This window comes from Kogia breviceps, chromosome 18 (assembly GCF_026419965.1).
Source record: "Kogia breviceps isolate mKogBre1 chromosome 18, mKogBre1 haplotype 1, whole genome shotgun sequence".
NCBI lineage: Eukaryota > Metazoa > Chordata > Mammalia > Artiodactyla > Physeteridae > Kogia > Kogia breviceps.
In genome coordinates, this window is record NC_081327.1 from 22,418,820 (window position 1) to 22,443,263 (window position 24,444).

Below are 24,444 nucleotides of genomic sequence, written 5' to 3' on the forward strand. Positions count from 1 at the left end.
CTGTCTGGAAATCCACCTAAGGTCTTTAAGCTTCCATCTCTCCTTGTTCCCATCAACAGGTCACGCAGGAGGCACAAGAGGGGACAATAGCTCTCCAGGTCTCCTAAGACTAGCTTCCTGTCTGCTCTCCCCACCAGGGCCCCGAGCCTCCCTTCCAGCCAGAAGGGCACCGGGACAGGGCAGCAGGAACCAACCTCCGCAGGGCCTTCGGCCAGACTTCCCTTCCTCCAGGGGACACTCCCTTGCATGATAAAATCCACCACCTTCGAGTTCTGGAGCACGGCCCCCAATAAAGCTATGGCCTTGTCCACAGCCACCACCATCCGGAAGAGGGCTTCTAGCCTGGCGCCCTGCTGGGCGACATCCTGCCGCCCGGCCCTCACCAGCTCCAGGACCTCCGGCCACCCAGCCTGCATGTCAGCGGGGGGAGTGCGGTCGGCCCCAGCTGGGCCCAGAATACAGGAGGCCTCCAGCCGGTGCAGGCCTTGCTCCAGGTGGCCCATGCCTCGGTACACGCATTGCAGTTTCTCCATGACGTCCTCTTGGAAATTTAAGAGTTTGTCAACCTTCTCATCCAGCATGTTAAGCTTTTGGTCCATGGTGGTTAAGCAGGCCTTGCCCAGCCCCGGCAGCCCCGGCAAACTCTCCTTGGGGACTCCTGACATCCTGATGAAGATTGCCAAGGGTGAGAAATCGGAAGAGCCGCAGACCTCTGGCTTTCACTTGGTCAGTGGTGTCTGGAAGTTCATTGTTCTTTAGCTAAGGCTCACCTGGGTTGTTCAGGGCGCCCAGAGGACCAGACTCTCTCCGAGCCGTTGCCTTTGCTTATCTCCCACTCTGCTGTGGCCATGAGTGACAGGCTGGGCTTGGGCCAGGCCCTTCCCCTTGGGGGCCCCTTTGACATCACGGCAGCATTTAACATTCCTCTCTGAGAGGCTGCTGATGGGCAAATATGTTAAGAATCTGCCCAGGGCAGGCAGAGTTCGTGTAGCTGAAACTAAAGGTTAGAAGAAAAGGGATCCTTTAGGTAACAACATCCTGATAGCTGGACTCTACTACGAGGGGGCCTCAGGGACACCAGGGCAGAGTAAGGGCTTTAGAGGTCCAAAGCACTGAGAAGCAGATGGGTCCCACCCATCACATACACATCCACTTCACAATAAGAAGCTAGACCAAAACAGAAGGAAATGTGAGGCCATTCAACGAAGCTCTGATTTTGCCATGATGAAAAAATTTGATGCTTCTGCAAATTAAAAACAAAATTTTGGTTCCCCTACTTTGCTGATGCCCCAAAGGTGTTTAGTCTGCTCTGGGGTGAGTCAGCAGGTCCCTCCCCACATGGGGCCCCCAGTCACTAGTCACTTGTACCTAAAAATAGAAGTGAGGAACAGTGGCCTAGATTACGCACCGAGTATCATCCCGCAGGTCATGTTCCTTGCAGAGCCCTCCGGGGACCATTTGCCAGTGACCCCCTTCTCCCCCAAGGATGACCACACAGGCATCCGGCACCCAGTCTCTAAACTGAAACAGGCACAATAAGGCCCTAGAGAGCAAGGGGGCCTGCGTTTCCTGTGGTTTCCAAATATTTTAGCCTCAGAAACACTTGGTTCAAATGAAACTTTTACAGAAGCCACAATAAATATACCAGACAAAGGGACACGCTCAGGCTGACGCTAAGGTGGGGTGTGAGGGGGCACCACGGAGCCCAAGGCTGCCACGGAACAGTCCACTGACACCACTTGCATCCAAGCCCTCAGAGAGAGAAAACAAGGCCAGAGAGGGACTCTGTCCAAGGTGGCCCCGGCACACGATCTCCTGAGGACAGCACAGCTCTGGTGAAGATGGCACCAGGGAGGTGAGTGTTAGCATCCCCCTAGACCCCCTCCTTCTGAATAAAAGCAATTATGATAATAAATTTAACCTGGAACTCTGACATCTAAAAACACCTTGGGATCGTTTTGCTGTTTTAAGCTGTAGGTGAGTGGTAAACACAGCTTGACCACAAACCCCTCGCCACTCACCCTCTGTCAGGACAGCTGCCCTTAGCAGCCCATGCAGAAATCCAGACCCATTTCTGGGAGCACAGACTGCGTGTCATTGATGGAAGGGCCCAGAGTATGCTCAAAAAGGCACTGGTCTGTTACATTTACTGTGATTTAAAACACACAGATAAACTCTCATTGGAAAAAGAAATTTGGGACACACCAGGCTCCAGTCTCTCCTGGGGATTCACCCTCAGCAGGACCTCACCTGCCACAGAAAGAAACCAGCACCTGGGTAGGGACTTACTTCTTCCTCCGTAATTCCTGCTTAATACTTCCCTGTGGAACTACAGTTCCCTGGATCAAACTTTGGGAAGTGTCCGCCTAGAGAAATCTCTGGAAGTCTAACACCCAGTACAACGTCTGTCCTACAATAGGTGCTGATAATCTTTGTGAAAGGGAGTCCCCACAGTCTAAAGAGACAGATGCTGTCTCTGGGAGACAGTTCCCACCAATCCTTGGCTTCACTATGACCGCTGCTCTAGAGAGTTTCAGAGCAGCCTGCCTCCAGGCAAGTCCTGGGTTAATAAAGCCTGGAAAGATATCCTGAAAGTCTAGATGAACACAAAGGACACAAATAAATGTCCCAGACACCTATTTATATCAAAAGCTAATTATTTAAATTACAAAAGTATTTGCCCCAGGTCTCCCTTCAGCACAAGTAATTGCAAGGCAGCTGGTTTACTGCAAACATGTCTGCTGCGTCATACACTGTTACAGAACCACCTTGAAGGCCCCTGAGGCCAGAACAGTGCCCCTCTGGCTTGCCTTGATCCCCAGCGCACCAACGTGCCTGGCACATAGGTATTCAAAGCAACTATATGGAAGGAATGAATAAAGGAGGCTCCAGCAGGAGCCGGAGGCTGGCTGACCACCGTGAGAAATGTGGAAGGAGGAGGCTGCAGTCCAGATTTCCCAGAACAATCAAATGAGCAGAGATCAGGAAGCCCTGACAATTCCCAGAAGCAAGCTCTGGGACCCTTTGGGAGAAAGCTCAGAATATGCCAACAGGACAAGTCCTTAGGCCTCTTTGATGAAAAGGAGCAGCCAGGAAAACCAGCTTTGAACCCCTTTCATTTCTCAGCCTCCAGAAGACATGAGTTTATGAGCACATGGGTTCTCTGAGGGCTGGTGCATGGCTTCTCTCCAACTCCCTGATTTAGAGGGCACAGCAAGAGCCATGGGCAATTCCTTTTGGGCAATGCCGCCTGCCCAGAGGATGGGGGAGGCACTCCACCCACCAAGTCAAGAGAACTCAGACCAGAGAAAAGGCAGCCAAGCTGGATGGACACAGAGTAGCAAGTACAATGACACCTCATCCTTCCTGGCTGAGGACTGGCAGCTGATCCACTCCCGGAAAAACACAGGCTGACCTCTGTTTGCCGTAGGCTGCAGTCAGCGTGTGCTGAATCCCAAGACTCCTCCCTCGCCTTTCTGGTGACAGCCAGCTTTCCCTGAAAAACCCCAGAGAGGCCTGTGGACCCTGAGACCCTAGGTGGAGGAAGAGGGGAGAAGAAATGCAAGGCTGAGGAGTCCATCCAAAGCTGTGGCTCTCCTCCTTCCCCACCCTCCCTGCAGATCAGAGATCTGTTTCTGGAGAGATGGAGCTGTCCACATTCTATGCACTGGCTTTGGGGTCCCTTCGGAGCTCCCCATCTGATCCTCAGCAAAGCCAATCAGTCAACAAGCCTCAACCACCCACCCAGGTTTTTGTGACTTATTCTGAAATATGCACAGAAAAAAAGGATCACCAGGTATTCAAAGAAAGCCCCCAAGATGAAAAGGGGAGCTCAGAACAAATAAACAGAAATATAATTGTGGCAGAAACAAAGAAAACAAGAAACAGAGGAAAGTTTTTTAAAAAGGTTCTCATTAGTAACCACAGAAAAGTGTGAAAGACTGTTCCATCCATTAGAAAAGAAGAGGGTGTTATGGAAAAAGAACAAACATAGAATAAAAGAGAGGTCTTTTATAAATACGAATGTTAACATTTAAAAATCCAATATAGGGATTCGAAAACAAGGTTAAGATAATATTCCAGAAAACAGAACTGAAAGATGAAGATGTATACATTAGGAGAGAAAAGATAAGAAAGAGAGACAGTGGATCCAGCTGGTCCTACATCTAATTAACTAGAGTTCAGGAGGAGAAATGAAAGAAAGAGGGAAGGAATTTATCAAAGAAATACTGAAGACATTATGCAATTTTAGAACAGAGAAATAAAGAGAAGATTATAATAGCTCCCTGAAATTTAAAAGAAAAAAAAAATCACATATCAGAGAACTGGGATCAGAATGACATCAGACTTCTCATCCTAAAAACAACAGGTTGCGGCAAGACAGTTAGGTTGTATGTAAAATTCTAGATGAGAGAGAATTAGAATTTTGAAGACATTGCACCATTGTCAGAAGACAGAATTAAGAGTTTTAAGACTTTCCAAGATGTAAAAAAACGTATGCCCCCTTTCTAAGGAAGCTGCTTGGAGGATAAACACCAGCAAAACCAGGGACTAAACAACAACAACAACAAAAAAACAGAGCTCCATGAAACAACAGCTTCAACCTAGGCCCAAAGTTGAAGCAGGAAGATGGAGAGTCCCCAAAAGGGAGGACTTCAGGGGGAAAAAAACAGTATACAATATAATATACTTAAAGACATGTAGTAAAATATTAAGAGCATGGGGCCTAGGGTCAGACCAACGGGATTTAACTCCTGCCTCTGCCAGTTTTTAGGCAGAATCATGAGCCAGTTTATTTAACCTCTCTGAGTCTGTACTTCCTGGGCTGTAACATAATAACAATGCACACACTTCATGGAGTTGTCAGCAGGTTCACTTGGGAATGCTTGCAAGGCGCCTGGAACAGAGCTTGGCACACAGTGAGTGCTCAAATGTTAGCCATCAGTATGATGCTGGCAACGGGACGAAAGGGGAACAAAAGGAATCAGAGACTCCGAGAAAATCAGAGTTCAGGAAAGAATGAAATTAAAGTACACGATTGAATTTTGGGTGAATAATATTTATATAATATTACATTATATTATTATATAACTTTATGCCATAATAAAGTAAATACTTTATTAAGTTAAAACAGTGATATATGGGGCTTTCCCGGTGGTGCAATGGTTGAGAGTCCGCCTGCCGATGCAGGGGACACGGGTTCGTGCCCCGGTCCGGGAAGATCCCACATGCCGCGGAGCGGCTGGGCCCTTGAGCCATGGCTGCTGAGCCTGCACGTCCGGAGCCTGTGCTCCGCAACGGGAGAGGCCATAACAGTGAGAGGTCCGCGTACCGCAAAAAAAAAAAAAAAACAGTGATATATGTATTACAAGAGTTGTGAAGGGAAAATGGGGAGAGCTAAATCTTCATTTCTCTTAAGAGGAAGTCCATAGATAATGAACAAAATTGATGAGGAGAGAATTGGAGGCGAACACCAGGAAAAACATCTCAAAGACTTCAGTGTGTTTGCGGCTGGGGAGCAGGATGGGAAGCAGGTTTTGCAAAACTCAAGGGCACAACATCTGAGGGGGAGACTGACATGCGGTCGACTGTGTAGGCTTGTGGATTTATAACAAGCGTGGCAGCGCAAGGCAGTGAAAGGTCTTGTTCTAAGAAAATCAAACATCATGACAGTTTTCTGAGAGACAGAGGCCACGTATCTTGAGGAAAGGGGTGCTTACCTACTTTCATACCTAAGTGCCTGTAGGGGCCAGCTGTGTACCTGGAACTTAATCTCCCCGAACACAGCTTTCCTCATTTGTAAAAGGGGCTCATAACAGTGCAATAACCTCAGGGATATTGGAGCATTTGGATAAGTAAAACACTTAGCACAGCACCTGGCACATGGTAAAGTACATGAAAACGTAGAGATTGGAACTCACGTCCCCTCACCACACCCATCCCACCCCAGAAAGTCAGCCAACAAGGATGGCAGTGTACTCAGTCCCCTCATTGTGCGGTGGGGGCAGGAGGATGAGGGGGTATCTTTCCAGTCTTAAATCAGCTTCCCCAGCCACCGGGCCTGGCCCAGGCCACCTCCCCACATGCACCATTAGCTGATGTGCGCTCAGAAAGGGCAAACGCATCCTCCACGAAGCTGCACTTACTCCTGGAAGGAAACCAGAGCTGAAACAGAACCTCAGAAAGTCTCGCAGGCTTCAACGTGGACAACTTCGGGGTTAGCTGCCCCTCAGCCTCCTCTGCCCGCTATATGGCATGTTCGTCGGGAAAGGCCTGCGCTGACCATCCCCGGGCTGCACCCATCAACCAAAGCTTCCTGCTGATGGAGCTTCTTGGTCCAAGAGGACCCAGATCGGGGGGGACAATTGTCACCGAGATTCCCTTAGTCCCATGAACCTAACAATGCTTCCTCGGGCTCCTACTTCAAAGCAGACCTGCCTACTTACCTCAAATATCTGGGTGTCATCCGACGCCCGCTACTGGCCTCTGGCGCTGGGACTGCGAAGTGCCAGAGTGGGGCACAGTAACCCCGTCCTGCTGCTGCGGCTGTGCCAACCCAGTGTTTACTCTGCCTGGAGATGCCCGACTGCCCGGAGGCCTGGGAAAGAGGTGGGCCGGCCAGGATAGCTTCTCTAGAACTCGGCCCCCAGCGATAAGCCTGGCATTTCCACTTATCACTGAGCCTGCCCCAGGCCCCAGAGGCATCCAGAGGTTTCACTTGGTTATCTGCTTTGCTGGGCGGTATCTGCCTCCCTGGGGGCCTACTTCCTGCATCACTTAGCGGAGTGTCCAGTGTGAAACTAACACCACGTGGTCCAAGGAGAGAAGAAAGAAGGGAGGGAGTCCTAGGACAGAGCTGACCTGAGTTCAAAACCCAGGGGCCCAGGAGAAGAGCTGAGGCTCCTTGCCTTCAGGCAGCCCTCCAAGACAGAGCAAAGCCCTCAGCAGCAATAGAACAGGTTGCTTCAGGGGATGCTTGCACCCTGGCTGGGAACCTGGTTAGTTACCTCCAGGCGGGGAGGAACCAGCTATTGCCTCTTCAAGGAAAACTGCTCAGGAAACAATGAAGATATCTAGAGCCCCAAAGACTGAGGCATGCTGCAGTGAGGGGAAGGATGTGACCTGCCTCTTCTGCTGAATGAGACACCTGCTCCAACTCAGCTGGTGCCCTCAGGGAGGCTCCCTGGACAGATCTTCCCAGAGTGCCCTGGGGGAGGCCAAGCCCTCCACATACACTGGCACATGTCCACAGACAGACAGAGGGAAACAAGCGCATATCACTCCAGGGCCCCAACTCACCTGGCCTGGCTGACAGGAATCAGAGAAGGGGCTGCAGGCTTCTGATACTGGCTTGCTTTGCTGAACCTGACCGTGGGCAGATCCTGCGCTAAGCACTTTAGCTGCATGTGTCTTTTTTTTTTTTTTTTTTTAGCCATACGTGTCTTATTTAAACCTTGCTACAACCCTATAGGGTAGATTACTATTTATCATCCCCATTTTACAGAGGGGGATCAATCTAAAAAACTTAAGTGGCGTACCCAAGGCCACGAAGTCAGAAAACAGTGGAGCCAGAATTCCAACCCAGGTTGATAACTCACAGCACTCTGCCACTTTCAGAGACAGTGAGGACTTCAGAGACTGTAAGGGTCAACTCCCCCATTTTGTAGATGGAGAGTCTGAGGTCTGGAGAGGGGAAGGGACTTTCTGAAGGTCACATAGTAAGTCAAAGGCAAAGGCAGGACCAAATAACAAAACTGTTGCCCTCAGAGTGGCCATGGAACTCTCCACCCTGCTCTCTGGGTTTCAGAAGGGTGTGTGTGTCATGAAATAGGCCTCTGCCCACAAGCTCAGCTCTGACAGCTGTCTGAGGAGATGAGGAGGGGGCCACAGGGCAGGGACCCCCAGATACTATATTGGTTGCTTATTCTTTCGTAGAAAAACATCTACAGCTTATCTCATCTGGCTATCCAGAAAGATAGCCACAGTCCTGCCAGGATGAATCCATGAAATGTGCTTGGGAATAAAACCAAAGTCAAGTTGGCCTCTCTGGAGAAGCAGAGAGGGAAATGACAGCTGCTTGACTGGCCTGGGCCTCAGGGAAGTCCCGTGTTAGCTCTCAGGTGGCTAGTGGGTTTGCTCCCAGGATCTCACAGTCTTCTATAGTCAGCATTCTTACCCCTGGCTGAAGCCTTTTAATTTTGTCATTTCCTTTCCCACATACCTAGTCAAAATTGTTCCCAGCCAAGCACGGTCAGATGGAATCAGCCTGAAAATACCAGAGAAGAACAAAAAACACCCTCATAAGCCAAATCCACACTAGCAGCTATTCATTCATTAAACATGTACAGAGCAACACTTATTAGGAAATAATAAAAGCACTAATATTCATCGAGCGTTTCTATGTGTCAGGCACTGTGCTATATCTTCACATAAATTACTTTTGCCCCTCTCAACAATTCTAAGAGGAAGAGACTATTATCCCCATTTCACAGACAAGTCAACTGAGGCTTGGAATGACGAAGCCATTTTCCAAAGTCAGAGTAAGAACCTGTATATCAGTGCAGGCAGCCAGACTCTGAGTCTGGTTACCACTGAAGGAGTCTAACTGAAACATTTTGTCTAGAGCCCGACTTTGTCTCTGGGGGGCTGCATTTGCCAGCTGCCAATTCAGAAACACAATTATATTTGCAAGTTGGAACTAGGCCAACCAGTTTCTTGCCAACACATTGTATTGCCTGTCCTTCTACCGGCTCACACTGGCAGGGTGGACCCACTTGCAGAGTGCTTTGATGTGTGCTCTACTTACGCTCATCGGAGGTGCATGAATTATGAATCTTATTTTACTCATGAAGAGACTGAGGGTCCCAGGGAGAGGCAGTGCAGAGCTGGTCTTGGCCCCAGGAACTGTGTTCACTGTAGTAGGTAGGATTTCTGACCACACACACACACTCACACACAATCACAATCACTTTGGGATCCCCAACACATCTGACATGATAGGAATCAGAGAAGGGGTTGCAGGCTTTTGGTATTAGCTCTGAGCCTGACCACGGCAGACCTGTGCTAAGCCCTTTAGCTGCAATATCTTACTTAAACCCCTTGATTGGGCTTCCCCGGTGGCGCAGTGGTTGGGAGTCCGCCTGCCGATGCAGGGGACATGGGTTCGTGCCCTGGTCCGGGAAGATCCCACATGCCGCGGAGCAACTAGGCCCGTGAGCCATGGCTGCTGGGCCTGCGCGTCCAGAGCCTGTGCTCCGCAACGGGAGAGGCCACAGCAGTGAGAGGCCCGCATACCGCAAAAAAAAAAAAAAAAAAAAAAAAAAAAAAACCCTTGATTGTGCTGACTCTTGTGAGCTCAGAACTCTGCTTGTGCCATGGCAAACTCAGGAAGTCTGGGTGGGAGCAAAGTTAACACACTGGAACAACAGAGAAGGTGGGACAGCCACTAACTGCTGGGTGCAAAGGATGTGGGTGGGATGGGGCAAAATTATATGATGCACCAGTGTTTCCAGCCCTCTCGTATCTGAGAAAAAAATTCCATCATCATCTGCTCAAATTCTCTCCCCACATTTTATCCCCACCCTCTGAGGAGAGCCTGGTCTCAGGATTTTTGGTGTCAGATCTGAAGAAGAGGTGGAATCTGAGGTCTGGAGGAGACAATTTAGTGATCTGGGTAGCAAAGGACCAAGAAGGGGAAGAAAAGACGGGGAGAGATAGACAGGGAGCAGGGCCTGGGGTTGGGGCGCTGCAGACCTGGGCAAGTCCCACGATGCGAGAGAACGGGTGAGAAAAGAACGGAGGGTTTGGAAAACTGTGTGCTGCCACATGTGGATGGTCCTGGGGAATCATAAGTAGGAATGGCAGAGTAGCCTACCTCCCATGGCCCCAAGTCTTTGCAGAAACTCAGTCACTTGATGTCAACCGATACAGGGTGTAAGAGGGAGGTAAAGAAATTGGAAAAAATTTTGGCAAAGTGGAAGGACTTTGCCAGAAACAGGACTTGGGCTGAGCCTTGAAGGATGGGTGAGGGTCGGGGAGGCCAGGGAAAGGTGAGGGCACAGAGTGAACAAAGCTCCAGGTGGAGCCTGGCAGATGGAAGTGACAGTGCAGAGACTGGCCTCAGGCCAGGAGGTGTCACTGGAGGCCCAAATGATTCAGCAGGCAGGACGCTTAAGAAAGTGGACCTGGAAAGTCAAACAGAGACATTTGGACCCAAAGGAGCAAGATAAAGGGGCAACAATCCTGTGGAATGTTTTTAGGTGGGAAATAACATGATAAAATTAGTATCTAGGGATGGACGGAATGATTACCTAGGGGTAGGAGGGATTGACTCAGAGGGGACACAAAGCCACTTCTGGGATGTTGGAGACGTTTTATATCCTCCCGGGTGGTGGTTACATTGGATCATGCCTGTGTGCATACAGGTGTGCAGTATTCAATTCAAAAGGCTATAAGATTTGTGCATTGTGCTGCATATAAACCATGCCTTAATCAAGCTCTGTTAGTATGAAGAAAAGGGAGGAAGGGGGAGCCGATGTATCTGACAGCAGAATGCAAATGCACAGACGCTAAAATCAGCAAGTGTTTACCAGTTCTGGGATGTATGCTGTTGCCAAAACACGGAAGCGCTAAGGAAGTGGAGTGACATCTGAGAGAACAAGTCTTTGAAACTCCTTTCGCAAGTGCTGACTGAAGCTCTAAGGCCCTCCTTCCACCACCCCCATGCTCGAAACAGAAGCAGGACCTCTCCCCACTGTAGGCCAGTCACTCTAAGGATCTGTGGTGTTCCACTCAGATCCAATAGGTGAAGGCTTCAGCCCAACAGCAGGTCGCAAAACAGCAAGTACCTACATTAGAATCCCATATTTGTTTAAAAAAAAAAAAAAAAAAAAAAAAAAAAAAATATATATATATATATATATATATATATATATATATATATATGCCTGTATGGTTAATTCTGCATGAGAGAATTGCAGATGATCTTTCTTCTCTATATTTCATTTATATAATTATTCTAATTTTTAAGTGTATTATTTGTGTTATTAAACAAGTTTGTTTTTCTATAATAGTCACCATTCACCTGGACCCACAAGAATTATTCTAGACAGAAAATATGCACCAGAGAAAGGTTTAATTAACCAAGAACAGAGTACAGACTCCCTCAGGAACCCAGCTGAAAGAAAGCGGCATTTAATGACCTTATAGGGAGGTCAGAGGTCAATTGCTTAACCTTAAATGAACAGAACAAATGTATATGTAACAGACTCAGGACTCCTCAGAAATAGCAGACCTCCAGGAGATAGAGCAACAGATTCCTCTTTGCACTTTGTTTTTTAAACAGATTTTTGCCCCCTTCCAACTTGGGAACAAACGTTCCAGACTCCACGTGCAACTCATAAACTATACAGGAGAATTAACTTGGGAATTTTTTAGAGCAAAGTTGGCAAACATTTGGAAACAATCAACAACCACAGCATTCTCAAATGATTTGAGCCATAGTATTACTAATCACGGCAATGTTTGAAAACAGTCTTGAAGTCTGAATTACATATGCAATTCCCCCAAACCTGCACAAAACCAAAGACAAATCCATGCACTTAAAATTGTTAGTTTTTATTATTGTTTGCTTTTGGTCAAACTCTAAATGTGTTTTCCAGAGAGTCTACATGCCCCTAATGCACCTGCTGAAAACACACACACACAGTAAGTTTACCATCTGCACTTACATACCACCTTCCATCCATGGATCCTGAGTGGTCTGTCAGAAATGTTGTTTTCATAAGTCCCCAGTGAGATGCGTAAATATTGTTACCTCCATCTTATATGCAGATAAATTTAAACATGGGGGCAGCTAAGTGGCTTGTCAACAGTTATAACCCAAGACAAAATCCATGCAAGCCACCCTCTGGTCTCCCTTCCTCTTCTGACCCTGCCTTTGAGCTTTCTTGTTGGCCCTGGTTTAAATCATGCACGCAGGCCATTGTTTCCCTGGTGATGGAGATGGCATTCTATTTCCTGCCCTGAATCTGGCCCGGGGCCCTGGTGGCACCGCATTTAGCCACAAGTGCATCAGCCATGCATGAGTGGGGACAGCTTGGCTCCTTGGAAACCTAAGTGGCATGTGTCAGCTGGCACCAGCCTGCTAAGAGCCACTCCAGGCCACCCTGCTAACTCTTCCATCACTAGCCCAGAGCAATCCATAATGAAGGCAATGACGACTCTCCAGGAGCTGGATGAACAAATGGGAACAGCTCAAACTCTCTGGCCTGGCTTCAGTGCAGCCCTCAGGGAGAAATAATCCTTACATGCCTGGGAACCAGGCCCCTAGATAAGTCCAGCCCCCTCTCATCATTTTTAAGGACAAAGTGTGATGGTCACAGATTACATTCCTAATAGGCAACTGAATTTACACTTCCAGTTTCCAGTTGCAGTGTTTATTTTTATGGTTCATTAATTAATGTGTCCTGGAATGACCATTCAGAGTCACCTCCAGAAAAATAAAGTCGCTGGGGCATCCACGACGTAATGAGTTACCACCTAAAAAGTTTCTCTGGTGGTTGCAGTCACTCTTAGAAATTAAGGGTGGAGATTGTTTTGTGAACTCCCTGTCATTTGGTCAATAAATGCCATATACTGTCACTTTTAATTAATTTCAACTTCTTTGTTAACCTTACTGGGTGGTCATGTGCATTTATGAACTAGAGGCTGGGTTAATTTCCCTTCCTTCCCATATGCTCCCAAAGCACCCCATACATATTCCTCTCAGACGCTGTGAGTGATAATAGCTCTGTGGAGCATCTGCCTTGTGCTAGGTAAATGCTAGCACTTAACATTTTATTTTTAATTCTAGGTATTACCACTAATATCCTCATTTTACAGATAAGGAAACTGACCTAGAGAGATCACAAAGTCACCTGTGATTGACATAACAAATTACCACAAACTTAGTGGCTTAAAACAACATAAACATATTCTCTCACAGTTCTGACGGCCAGAAGTCTGAAACCAGTATCACTGGGCCAAACCAGGTGTCAGCAGGGCTGTGCTTTCTCCGGAGGCTCCAGGTGAAAATCATTCCTTGCCTTTTCCAGCTTCTGGTAGCAGCTGGCATTTCTTGGTTTGTGGCCGATCACTGCAGTCTCCTCCTCCACGATCACACTGCCTTACCAACTCTTCTGTGTGTGTGTCAGATCCCCTGCCCCCCTTTTATGATGATATATGTGACTGTATTTAGATCCCACCTGGATAGTACAGGATAATCTTCCCATCTCAAGGTTCTTAACTTAATCACATTTGCAAAGTCCTTTTTCACCATATAAAGTAACATTCACAGGTTCCAGGGATGAGGAGGTGAATACCTTTAGGGGGGGGGCCATCATCTAGCCTCCCAGCCACTCAAGAGCCTTCAAGTATCTCTTCTCAGGAGCTCATGAGGGTTCATTGGCTGAGTGGTGAATGTGTAGCACAGAGGTCAGAGCTCAAGCTTTGGTGCTAGGCAAGCCCAGGTTTGAAGCCCAGCTCTACCACTTACTGTGTGACTTTAAGCAAGTACCTTAACCTCTCTAAAGCTAATATGTGGGATTGTTTTGAGGATTAAATGAGATAATGAATGTGAAATGCCCAATACAACAGTGCCTAAGCATAGTTTAGTGCTTGGTGAATTTGTTAAAAGCAGAGTGTAAGCTGGAGTTCTGATCCAACCTTACAGAGGGGAGGCCAGGGAGCACCAGGTTTCTATAGATGAAGAAATGTGAAAACCTGCGTGAGGGTGGGAGGGGCGGTCATTCTGCCACAGAGCCAAGAAAGTCAGGGCTAACCAAGCATAGAACTCTCAAAACCTTTTGGTGTGTAACAACATAAGGACCTGTCAGAACTGGCCATGCAGAAGGATTTCTGCTCTTCAAAAGTGGAGAATGTGACCTTTCTCCAGGGCTGGTGTGGATCTGGGTCCCCAAAATGTGTATTTTCGTCATAGATATTCTTATCATTGTTAGAAAGAGGATTCATTTGGAAATTAACACTCTGATGATTCTCTTGAGGTTAAACTGATTCCAGTTTCAAGACCTGTAACAAAAAGAATGAGCAATAAATCAAGGGCTTAGAGCATGGTGAATAAACTAAGAAAAAAGGCAGGAAATAGTAGGAAAAGAACAGTAGGAAAAAAACAAGAACGTTTTAAACCTGGGCATTTGTTATTAGTATGTTTGAGAGATGACACGTAAGCTGGTTTGCCTCCTTAACTCTGATCAAAATAAATGTGATCTGATTCTGTTCCATTCATTAACTGGGGTAGGATAATATGAATTTTAATAAAGAAGTTTTAGTACTGTACCTCTAAATATTATCATATATTATGATCTGTTCAACTTGCTATATTTCATTCAGTCAGGTTTTTTCAGTTTAATCCACTGGGATTCTTTACAGATATAACAAGGATTTCTCAATTTGAGTGGAAAGCATGTTAAGGGACAATGAAACAGGAAAGGAATAGATTTTGCCTTTCTGAAAAAGAAAAACTACAAACTACTTAGATGTCAACTGGTGGGGGAAAGAATGATAGTTCTACATCTACTGCCGTGAAAAGCTATCCAAGACATATGGTCGAGTTAAAATTCACAAAACAACATATAAAACTTGATCTATCTAAATAAAAAAGACAAACAGCCTGATAACCAAACAGATACAGATATATAAATACATTAGCAATAGTCAAAGATATATACCTAGTTATTAACAGCAGTTACTTCCTAGGAAAAGAGCAGAATTGCGTTGGGGAAAAAAAGAAGGGAACAGCCAATTTCCCTTTATAGTCTACATGATTTTGTATTTGCATTTGTATAAGGAGCATGTTTTTATATATTACTTGTACACTTTTTAAGCAATAAAAAATTATTTATTTATTTTAATGTAACCATTACATTAATTTATAGTTCTTTTGCCAGAAATATTATTTGAGGGATAATAAACAGTAAATGTGTACTGTTGCTTTTTATTAATGAACCAGACATGCTCTCTCTGCCTTGACTCTTTGTACTAAAGGAACAGAAGTACACAAAGGAATAAACGCATACCCAAAGGAGAACAGAGTAAGGAGGTATTACTTGGGGATGAGATAGTTAGCATATACCTGGAAGCCAGAAAGTTGATGGAAGAGGGTTAATAGGTAAAGGATGCCTTAGACAGCCAGCCCGGGACAAGCTATGAGGGCTGCAGAGGAGGGCTGCCAGTTAGCCTGGAGAACCGGGCAAGCTCTGAAGGTGGATCAACTGTACCTACCTGCTTTTCTCCACCACCCGCTTCCACCCTCCAGTCCCTCCCTCATACCCAGTAAGTACAGGCAGCTGGCATTTATCCTCAGGCAAAAGTAAACAAACAAGTTCCTGATAGCTCTTCTTTAAAGAAATTAAACAATTCTCCATAGTGGAGAATCTAAGGTTTTTAGTCATCAACTTTATGTCTCACAGTAAAGTTCTCATTCTAGCCATCAGGTGGGCTCAGCCTAAAAATGAGTTCCCACTCACCTCCCCCACCTAATGTCCAGAGCACCCAGTCAGAATTATCACTGGAGAGACGTCACTCCAATTGCATGGACCTTCTTTCTTAAATATGACCAGACAAGCAAAGACCACCAAGATATTAGCAGATCCAGCAGCTTGAAAGAGAAAGACCAAGATATATAAACATGAAAAACAAATTCTGGTGAAAACAAAAATAATCAGGGAATAGAAGAAAACTAGTCTCAAAGAGATTTAAGAAAGATTTTTATGAAGAAGATGTTGATTTGAAAAAAGAATAATCAGAGAAGCAATTAGAGATTTAAAATATGATAGCAGAAATAAAATGTTCATAAATCATAACATAAAGTAGAGGAAATCTCCTAGAGCATAGGATAAAAAGAGAGAAAATGTGAAAGAACAGATAAAATCCGAAAGTCCAAGGTTCAGTAAATGGAGTCCCAGGAGAAAAGTATAGAGTAAAGGCTGGGAGTGGGAGGGGAGGGATGAGTGAACTCCAGCCATTTTCCCATCTTTGCATCACTCATTTCCCGGGGAGCTCTAATGGGATTCCCATCATGACTGAGGGGTAGTATGCTCAGGAAGGGGAGTTGAGGGTGGCCAGAAAATGGCAAATGGCTATCACTTTCTTAATGTGCCCTGATATCACCAAGGAAGCCAGGGCCATATAGCCTCTGTTCTTGTGGGCACTTGCATTCTAGGGATAGCTCATCTGAATCACTGAAAGCAACGTTAAAATCCAGGCAGGGTGAGCAGAGCATTTCAGCTCATCACTAATGAGCTGCCTCAGGCTAACATCAGTACACCTTCTTTGGATGTGATTGTTCAGTTACTTACAATTGCACCCAATTCCCCAGGATTCAGCTCATGTTTCTCCATCTTGTTTACAAGGATATCATAACTTTTTCCAGTGTCCTGGTCTACAGAGTGAAGAAGGCACCTCTTGGATAAGTACCTGGCTAGTAAACATTCTGCCTTTTCCAGGAAAGCCCCTAACAAAGTCAGTAGACTCCCAGCAGCCATGTATGTACTGTGGGATTCTGGTCCCTATTCAACTGGTCATGACTGACTGATCCAAGAGTAGATTTCTGATCAATTCAAAACAACTGGTTTTTCCATTCTAGAAAGTTGAAAATTGGTCTAGTAAGAGAGATTCTGGAGACAGTCTTTAGGTTTCAACCTACAGAGAAGGGTCATGAATTCCCATAAATTCAAAAAGACAGGGTAGAAAAAAGCAAAAAAAACCAAAAAGGCCACAAGTGAGAAAGTATAAGACAAAAGTCCCAAAAGTATGGTTTTCAAGAACCAAGAAGTATAATATAGGCAAAGGTAGATTAACTGGAGACTTTCAAACCTCAGATGAAGAAACGGAATCCATTAGACAGGGTTAGGGAAGCAGTTGAGGATTAGAGTTGAAAGATGGGGGCATGGTAAGAATCCTTAGGAAAGGAAACTTTTGAATTAGCATTTTGTTCAGAAAAAGGTGGTAAGGCCAATGAAGAGAGCATAATAGTCAATATAAAAGCCAATCAAGATGTAAACAAAATATTTTAATCCAAAATTTGAATACGAAAAGAAAAACTGCAACACACTTAAAGAAGATACCAGCATCAATCAGGAAGGTTAAGATGAGCACTTGGCTTTCTGCATTTTTTTTAAATTTTATTTTGGCTGTGTTGGGTCTTCACTGCTGCGTGCGGGCCTTCTCTTTGTTGTGGTGCACAGCCTTCTCATTGTGGTGGCTTCTCTTGTTGTGAAGCACAGGCTCTAGGCACGCAGGCTCAGTATTTGTGGCTCACGGGCTCTAGAGCACAGGCTCAGTAGTTGTGGCGCATGGGTTTAGTTGCTTCGCAGCATGTGAGATCTTCCTGGAGCAGGGCTTGGACCTATATCCCCTGCATTGGCAGGCGGATTCTTAACCACTGCGCCACCAGGGAAGCCTGGCTTTCTGCATTTCTATGTAACATTCCCAACACAGTTTTAAAAAAAGTTCTGTCTACTTAAATCTCCTACTATTTTCTAGATGATGTCTATGCTGCCTTCAGCCAGTCGCAATAATATTAAGCTATTTGAAATGTATTTCCCTGTTTCGCCTCCATCCAACAAGATGTTGTATTTCTGTTATGAAGTTGGAGTCACACTGACCTGGCTTTGTATCCAGTCTCTGCCACTTCCCAAGTATGTGACCTGAACAACTTTCTTGAATCTTTGAGCTTCATTTTCCTGATTTGTAATTATTAAACACAATCATACATGGAAAGCATTTGGCATGGTGCCTGGGACATAGTGAGTACTCCATAAATGGTAGTTCTTTTCTATTGTTCCTTTTATTTGCACTCAAACGCTGGCACTACCATAAAAGAGATAAACAAATGTACTCAGATGTGTTCAACTGATTCTTTTGTTACAAACATGTTTGACATTTTTAAGTGTGCTTTATATTTCTACAGCCTCAAAAATCACACTTAAAACTTTTAACCCTGAGCTTCCTGATGAAGGTCAGAAGTTAGTTACATTTATCAATATATTTAGCACCAAATTTATATAGCTCTTGGGTTGTAGCTTTTGAGTTAAAAGAGGCGCCTGGCATGGGCTTCCCTGGTGGCGCAGTGGTTGGGATTCCGCGTGCCAATGCATGGAACACGGGTTCGTGCCCCGGTCCGGGAGGATCCCACATGCCGCGGAGCGGCTGGGCCTGTGATCCATGGACGCTGAGCCTGCGCGTCCAGAGCCTGTGCTCCGCAACCGGAGAGGCCACAGCGGTGAGAGGCCCACGTACGTCAAAAAAAAAAAAGAAGCGCCTGGCAAACTTTTGTCAGAGCTGCCTTTGTTGGAGCAGAAGCAGATTCTCTCAATAATGATGTGTGAAATTTAGAAAGTGAATTTCTCATCTGCAAGTCTAATTAGCAACCAAAGAGTGAAGGTGTTTTTGTTTGTTTTGTTTATGTTTTGTATTTCACTGAGATAAAATCTTCCAACCCAAAGAAAAGTGAAGTTTAACAGGTCTATAACTGGAGCCTTGGGAGTCTCACACACAAATCACTTCCAATTAGTCTAGTCAACCATTCTTTTCTGGAAGTTTGCCACATAGAAACAAAAGGAGAACACTGAAAACAGTCCAGATATGTGGGAAGCAACTTGGAATCACTGTCTGCTTCATCTATTACAAAGAAAGATCTGCCACATATGTCACACCACTGTCATAGAAACATGGAAAAATTTTCTGTGGAGCATTTTCTAGATATGTTAAATATAAAATACCAAATGAATATCTAAGCTCCCAGAAGATCTTTGAAGAACAGATAGATTTGGGCTTACAGCTCTCCTGCAAAAACCAAACAACCCAATTCAAAAATGGGCAAAGGATGTAAATAAATATACAATAGCCAGTAAGCACATGAAAAAGTGTGCAATATCACTAGTCATTAGGGAATTAAAAATCAAAACCACAATGAGATACCACTTCACACCCATTAGAATGGGTACTATTTTTTTTAAAATTGAAGGAGGAAGGAAGAGAGAAAGAAAAGAAGAAAAACAAGTGTTGGTAAGGATGTGGAGAACTTGGCACCTTTGTGCATTGCTGGTGGGAATGTAAAATGGTGCAGCCATTATGTAAAACAGTTTGGTGATTTCTCAAAAATTAAACATAAAATTACCATATGATCCAGCAATTCCACTCCTAGGCACATACCCCAAAGAACTGAAAGTAGATACTTGTATACTAATGTTCCCAGCAGCATTATTCACAATAGCCAAAAGGTAGAAACAACCCAAGCATCCATCAACAGATGAATAAACAAAATGTGTTATATACATACAAGGGAATATTATTCAGCCTTAAGAAGAAATATAATTCTCATTCATGCTACAATATGAAGCTTAAGTATTATTCTAAGTGAAATAAGCCAGATACTAAAGGACAAATGTATGATTCCACTTATATGAGGTACCTAGACTAGGCAAATTCATAAAGACAGAAAGTAGAATAAAGATCACCAGGAGGTGGGGGGAGGAGAGAATGGGGAATTATTGTTTGATGTGTACAGAGTCTCTTTGGGATGATGAAAGAGTTTCAGAAATAGATAGTGGTGATTGTTATACATCATTGTGAATGTACTTTATGACACTGAATTATACACTTAAAAATGGTTAAAATGGTGAATTTTGTTATGTAGACTTTAACCACAATTTTTAAAAAACATAAATCCACCTCAACCCACATAAAACTAAAATAAGACATCTAAAGTCCTTGGGTCATGTATAATGCCACAAAAATGTTTGATAACTACATCTGGCAAGCAGTTCAGCCCAGGAATGTGATACCATAATAGCATAATAAACACCAAAAGGCTCCGAAGCAGATTTATCTTACTGGTTAAAACAGATGGAATTTTTTCATTAAAAATAAAGAGAAAAATATTAGAGCTTTTTGATGGTTATGTTGTTAATAGATTCTGAACAAAGATTAGTTCAGAGACCAAAGAGATGGCATGTGCTTTATCACACATCAGGAAAATATGTATAATCAGACTCTAAAGTGTTTTCTATTGATAGCAACTGGTTAAAACCAATATGTGGCCTTTTTGTACATTTTAAAACCTGAGAATAATTATGAGGTAAATAATAGAGGCAGAACACTTCTACTTTCAGCCAAGATGGAGTAAGGACTGGATTTATCCTACTATCAGTTTTTTAATTTTATTTTAGTTGCGGCATGCGGTATCCTTTAGGTGAGGCATGCGGACTTCTTAGTTGTGGTATGCAGACTCTTAGTTGTGGCATGTGGACTTCTTAGTTGTGGCATGCATGCAGGATCTAGTTCCCCAACCAGGGTTTGAACCCGGGCCCCCTGAAATGGGAGTACAAAGTCCCACCCACTGGACCACCAGGGAAGTCCCTACCCTACTATCTGAAACAACTAAAAATCTGGACAAAACATATGAAAGAACAGTTCTCAAGACATTAGCCATCAGGCAATAAAGGACAGTGATGCATGAGAGATGGGGAACAAACAAGGTGAACCCCATGATTGCTCCAGTTTCCAGAAACCTAGAGAAAAAGTAGAATGTATTAAGTAGAGACATGGAAGATATTAAAAAGTCTAAAATGAAATTCTAGAAATAAAAACTACAACATCTGAGACGATAGATACACTGGAAGGAATTAAAGGCAGGTTAAATGTCGCAGAAGAAAAGATTAGTGAACTTGAAGACAAAGCAATGGAAACTATCCAAAAAGAAATACCAAAAAAAAAAAAAGAGAGAGAGAGAGAGACTCTAAAAGAAGCAAAGAAAGAAAGAAAAGATGAGAGCAATAGTGAGATATGGGACTTCAGGAGGCCTAATATGTGTATAATAAGTCTCCAAAGGAGAGGGAAAGAAATAATGACCAAACAGTTTCCAAATTTGATGAAAACTGTAAATCCAAATATATAAGAAGCTCAATGAACACAAAGGATAAGAAAAATCACTCCTTGTCATTCAGGTTTCAGCTAAAATGGCACCATCTCAGAGAAGCTTTCCCTTACCACCAAACCTTAAGTAGTATTATGGAACTATCTTGTCTTAAAAATTGTTTACTTTTTATTGCACATCCCTAACTCCTCCCCTCAGTGTAAACTCCACAAGGACAGGCCCTTTTCTGCATTCTTTACTAGAACACATAGGCACTGTGTTCCCAGGACCTAGCAGAGCACCTAGCATTGAGAAAGTACTCAATACATATTTTATGAGTGAATGAATAATTTTATCCATTCCTAACCTTTAGTAAAGAATTCCTGTTTCAAAATCCTTCTCAAATGATCAAAACCATTCTTTTTGCATTCCCAACATTTCCTTTTGCTCCCAGATTAATATAATGTTGCCATTGAACAATAAGGCATTTATTAGTACTAATTGTCTTTGCCCAAAAGTAAAGTCACCTCACCATTTCTCGAGGAATGACCTATAAGAAAACAGTGCTTCCAGGCCAGACTGACTCCAGGCAAGGCTCTGGCAACACTGCTGCCAAGCTTGACATCCAGCTTTCCAGAGAACATATTCTCAGCTCTCCAGTAGAACATCATTTCCATAAAAACAGCGGTTTATTGGACAGCTATTATAGGCAAACATTTTATACTTTATACACATTATTTGTTTAATCATGATGAGATTACAGATAAGGCAACTGAGGCCTAGGAAGGTGAAGTAATGTACCTAGTCACATGACTAGTAAGTAGCAGAATATAAACCTAAGTCTGTTTGACTCCAAAACGTTGTTGTTTATACAACACTGAGATGAAATTTAAAGTGTGATGAAATTGTGGCTAAGTATCAAATAGCATACATCTCTGTAGGAGGGATATAACTTTCAGTCTGCTTTCCATCTAATAAAATGAAAAAGACCAAATTAGTAGCTCAATCACAGAGCCTCTACTATTGCCTGAGATGATAATCAACAACAAACACTTGCCTCAGTCAAGGTATTTTCTCTTAAAGCTAGGAAGATTTAAAGCTAGGAAGACCTGAAGTCTTGAATAGAGGGAAATTATTTTACAAAAATTCATGTATCAAAGATATATGACTATACGAAGAAAATGAAGTTTCTACATTCTAGAGGATTGGTTGAAGGGAAACAGAATACCTTTCATTAACTTTAAGATGTACTTTTTCATTTTCACATTTCAGCATCTCTTAAATTCATGTGCATCTTACAATCAATAGTGTCTGACCATCACCCAGGCAGCAGCTCCCCCCAGAGGCTGCATCTATGTCTGGAAAGGTCCATGAGCTGCATAGGTCCTCCTGGTGGAGGGGTCTCTCTAGGGACCAGGAAGCCTCTTATGCCCTTTCACAGACCTGCATCAAAATAACTTTTAAATAAGTATAAAATTAAAATTCTAAAGGTTGCTTATTTCTTTCTTAGTATTACATAAAATAAGGGTGTGGCTCACAGTTGATGATGTCTTAGATTTAATGAAGTCCAATATTTCATTTGGGAAGACACTTTTATTGGCCTTTTGGTTATGAACATGTTGGCACCCCTATCCCTTCAGGCCCCCACCCCCAATATGGGAGGCACAGAACAACAAAACCACAGGAATTTTTCCATTCTTCAACATACATTCAGGCAGCCAAAGGATTGGGGCTCCTGAGAAAGAAAGGTGATGGGACAAAGAGAAAGGGCTCTGTAGGCAAAGGCTTGATGTCAATGAAGAAATAAGCAAGTGCAAGTTTTAAAGCTGAAGTAGTCAGCAGTAGTAGCAACAGCATAATCACACTATCTCTAAGCACCTAAAACAAGTCAGGCACCAAGTGCTTTACATTAACTCATTTAATCCTGTAACAACTATATGAATTAGGTACAATTTTTATGTCCACCTCAGAAGTTCAGAAAGGCTAAGTAACTTGTTCAAGGTCACATGGCCAATAAGAATGAACTTGCTTAATTCCCTAGTCAGTTCCATGCAGTAGTGATGTCTAGAAAGCTTTACAGACCAAGATATATGTGGAGGGCATATTACAGCCATGTGAAGGGTCTATCAGGTGAACACTCACTGTCAACTGCAAAAAATGTGGAGAGTTGAGTTAGGGACAATCCAGGAGCTTATGTCTCTAGCAGAAGATTTAGAGAAGACTTAGAAAATTGTGGATTACATAAGGAGTACAGTCAATTGATAGAGATAATGCCTAAACAAATGGGATTATCACTAGGGTGGAAGGCTCAATGGAAGTGAAGATATTCAAGCAAGGACCTTACCATCCCTCTAAGGATCTGATAGATTTTTCTCATTGGGATTCAAGCCTGTCCCAATCATCATACTGTTGTCTTAGGGAGATGAGAAAGGAGGAAAAGAGTCGATCCTAAGCTGCCTCCTATATCCCTGGGGCTTTATTATCAGTGCCTGAAATTTGTGGTCAAGAATTGAGTCCCTGATTTTGTGAGGTTCCACCATTCTAAACATTACTGAGCTGCCAAATAACCCAGCAAGGTACAGTGCCAAAGATCTAATTGAAAATAATCAGTGACCTGGAAGATAGGACATTAGAAATTATCCAGTCAGGGAAGAAAAAAGAATGAGACAGTGAAGAAAGTCTAGAGACTTATGGGATGCAATGGAAAAAAAAATTCACATTATGGGAATTCCAGAAGGAGAATAGAAAGAGAAAATGATAGAAAGTATATTTAAAGCAAAATGGCTGAAAATTTCTCAAACCTAGGGGGATACATGGACATCCAGATCCCTGAGGTCCAAAGACAGGTTGAACCTGAATAGGGCCACACCAAGACACATTATAATTAATTTGACAAGGAATTTTCAAAACAGCCGAGAAAAGAGAGAAATTACAAACAGTGGGACCCACATAAGGCTAAAGGCAGATTTCTCAACAGAAACATTTCAGGCCAGGAGAGAATGGGACAATGCATTCAAAATATCGAAAGCAAAATCTGTCAACCAAAACACTATACCCAGTGAAGCTCTCCTTCAGAAAAAGGGGGGATAAAGACTTTCTTGAACAAACAAAAGTGAGAGTTTATTACCACTAGACCTACCTTACAAGATATGCTAAAGGGAGTTCTGTGAGTGGAATTAAAGACACTAAGTAACATCATTAAAAGGTAGTGTAAAACTCACAGCTAATGGTAAATGTACAAAGTTAGATTCTGTAATTTGGTAATGATGGTGCATAATTCACTTACAACTCAAGTTTAAAAGTTAAAAAGCTGAATGTATTAAAAAATAACCATTACTATAATAATCTATTATTAGTTACACAATAGAAAAATATGTAAATTTAACAGCAGTAACCTAGAATGAATGTGAAGGGGAGGAGAAGAAAAAGTGTAAAGTTTAGAAATTCTATTGAAGTTAAATTGCTATCAGCTTAAAATAGGATGTTATAATTTTAAGCTATTTTATGTAAGCCTCATGGTAACCACAAGG

At 43.6% G+C, this 24,444-nt stretch overlaps 1 protein-coding gene across 4 annotated transcripts in view; it reads right to left on the reverse strand.

The window, feature by feature from the left end:
* The window catches only part of MYLK3 (myosin light chain kinase 3), a 55,967-nt gene extending 44,098 nt beyond the window's left edge, over nt 1-11,869 (reverse strand). Inside the window, exon 1 of one of the 4 annotated variants that reach the window (XM_059045662.2) lies at nt 11,730-11,869. In XM_059045662.2, the coding sequence (XP_058901645.1) occupies nt 11,730-11,783 (54 nt within the window). In that variant the 5' untranslated portion in view covers nt 11,784-11,869. Of the gene's footprint in view, nt 1-194; nt 845-6,446; nt 6,599-11,729 lie in introns of those variants that run through there. The other 3 variants (XM_067020384.1, XM_059045661.2, XM_067020383.1) reach the window with 3 other exon arrangements.
* Between the last annotated feature and the right edge of the window lie 12,575 nt (nt 11,870-24,444).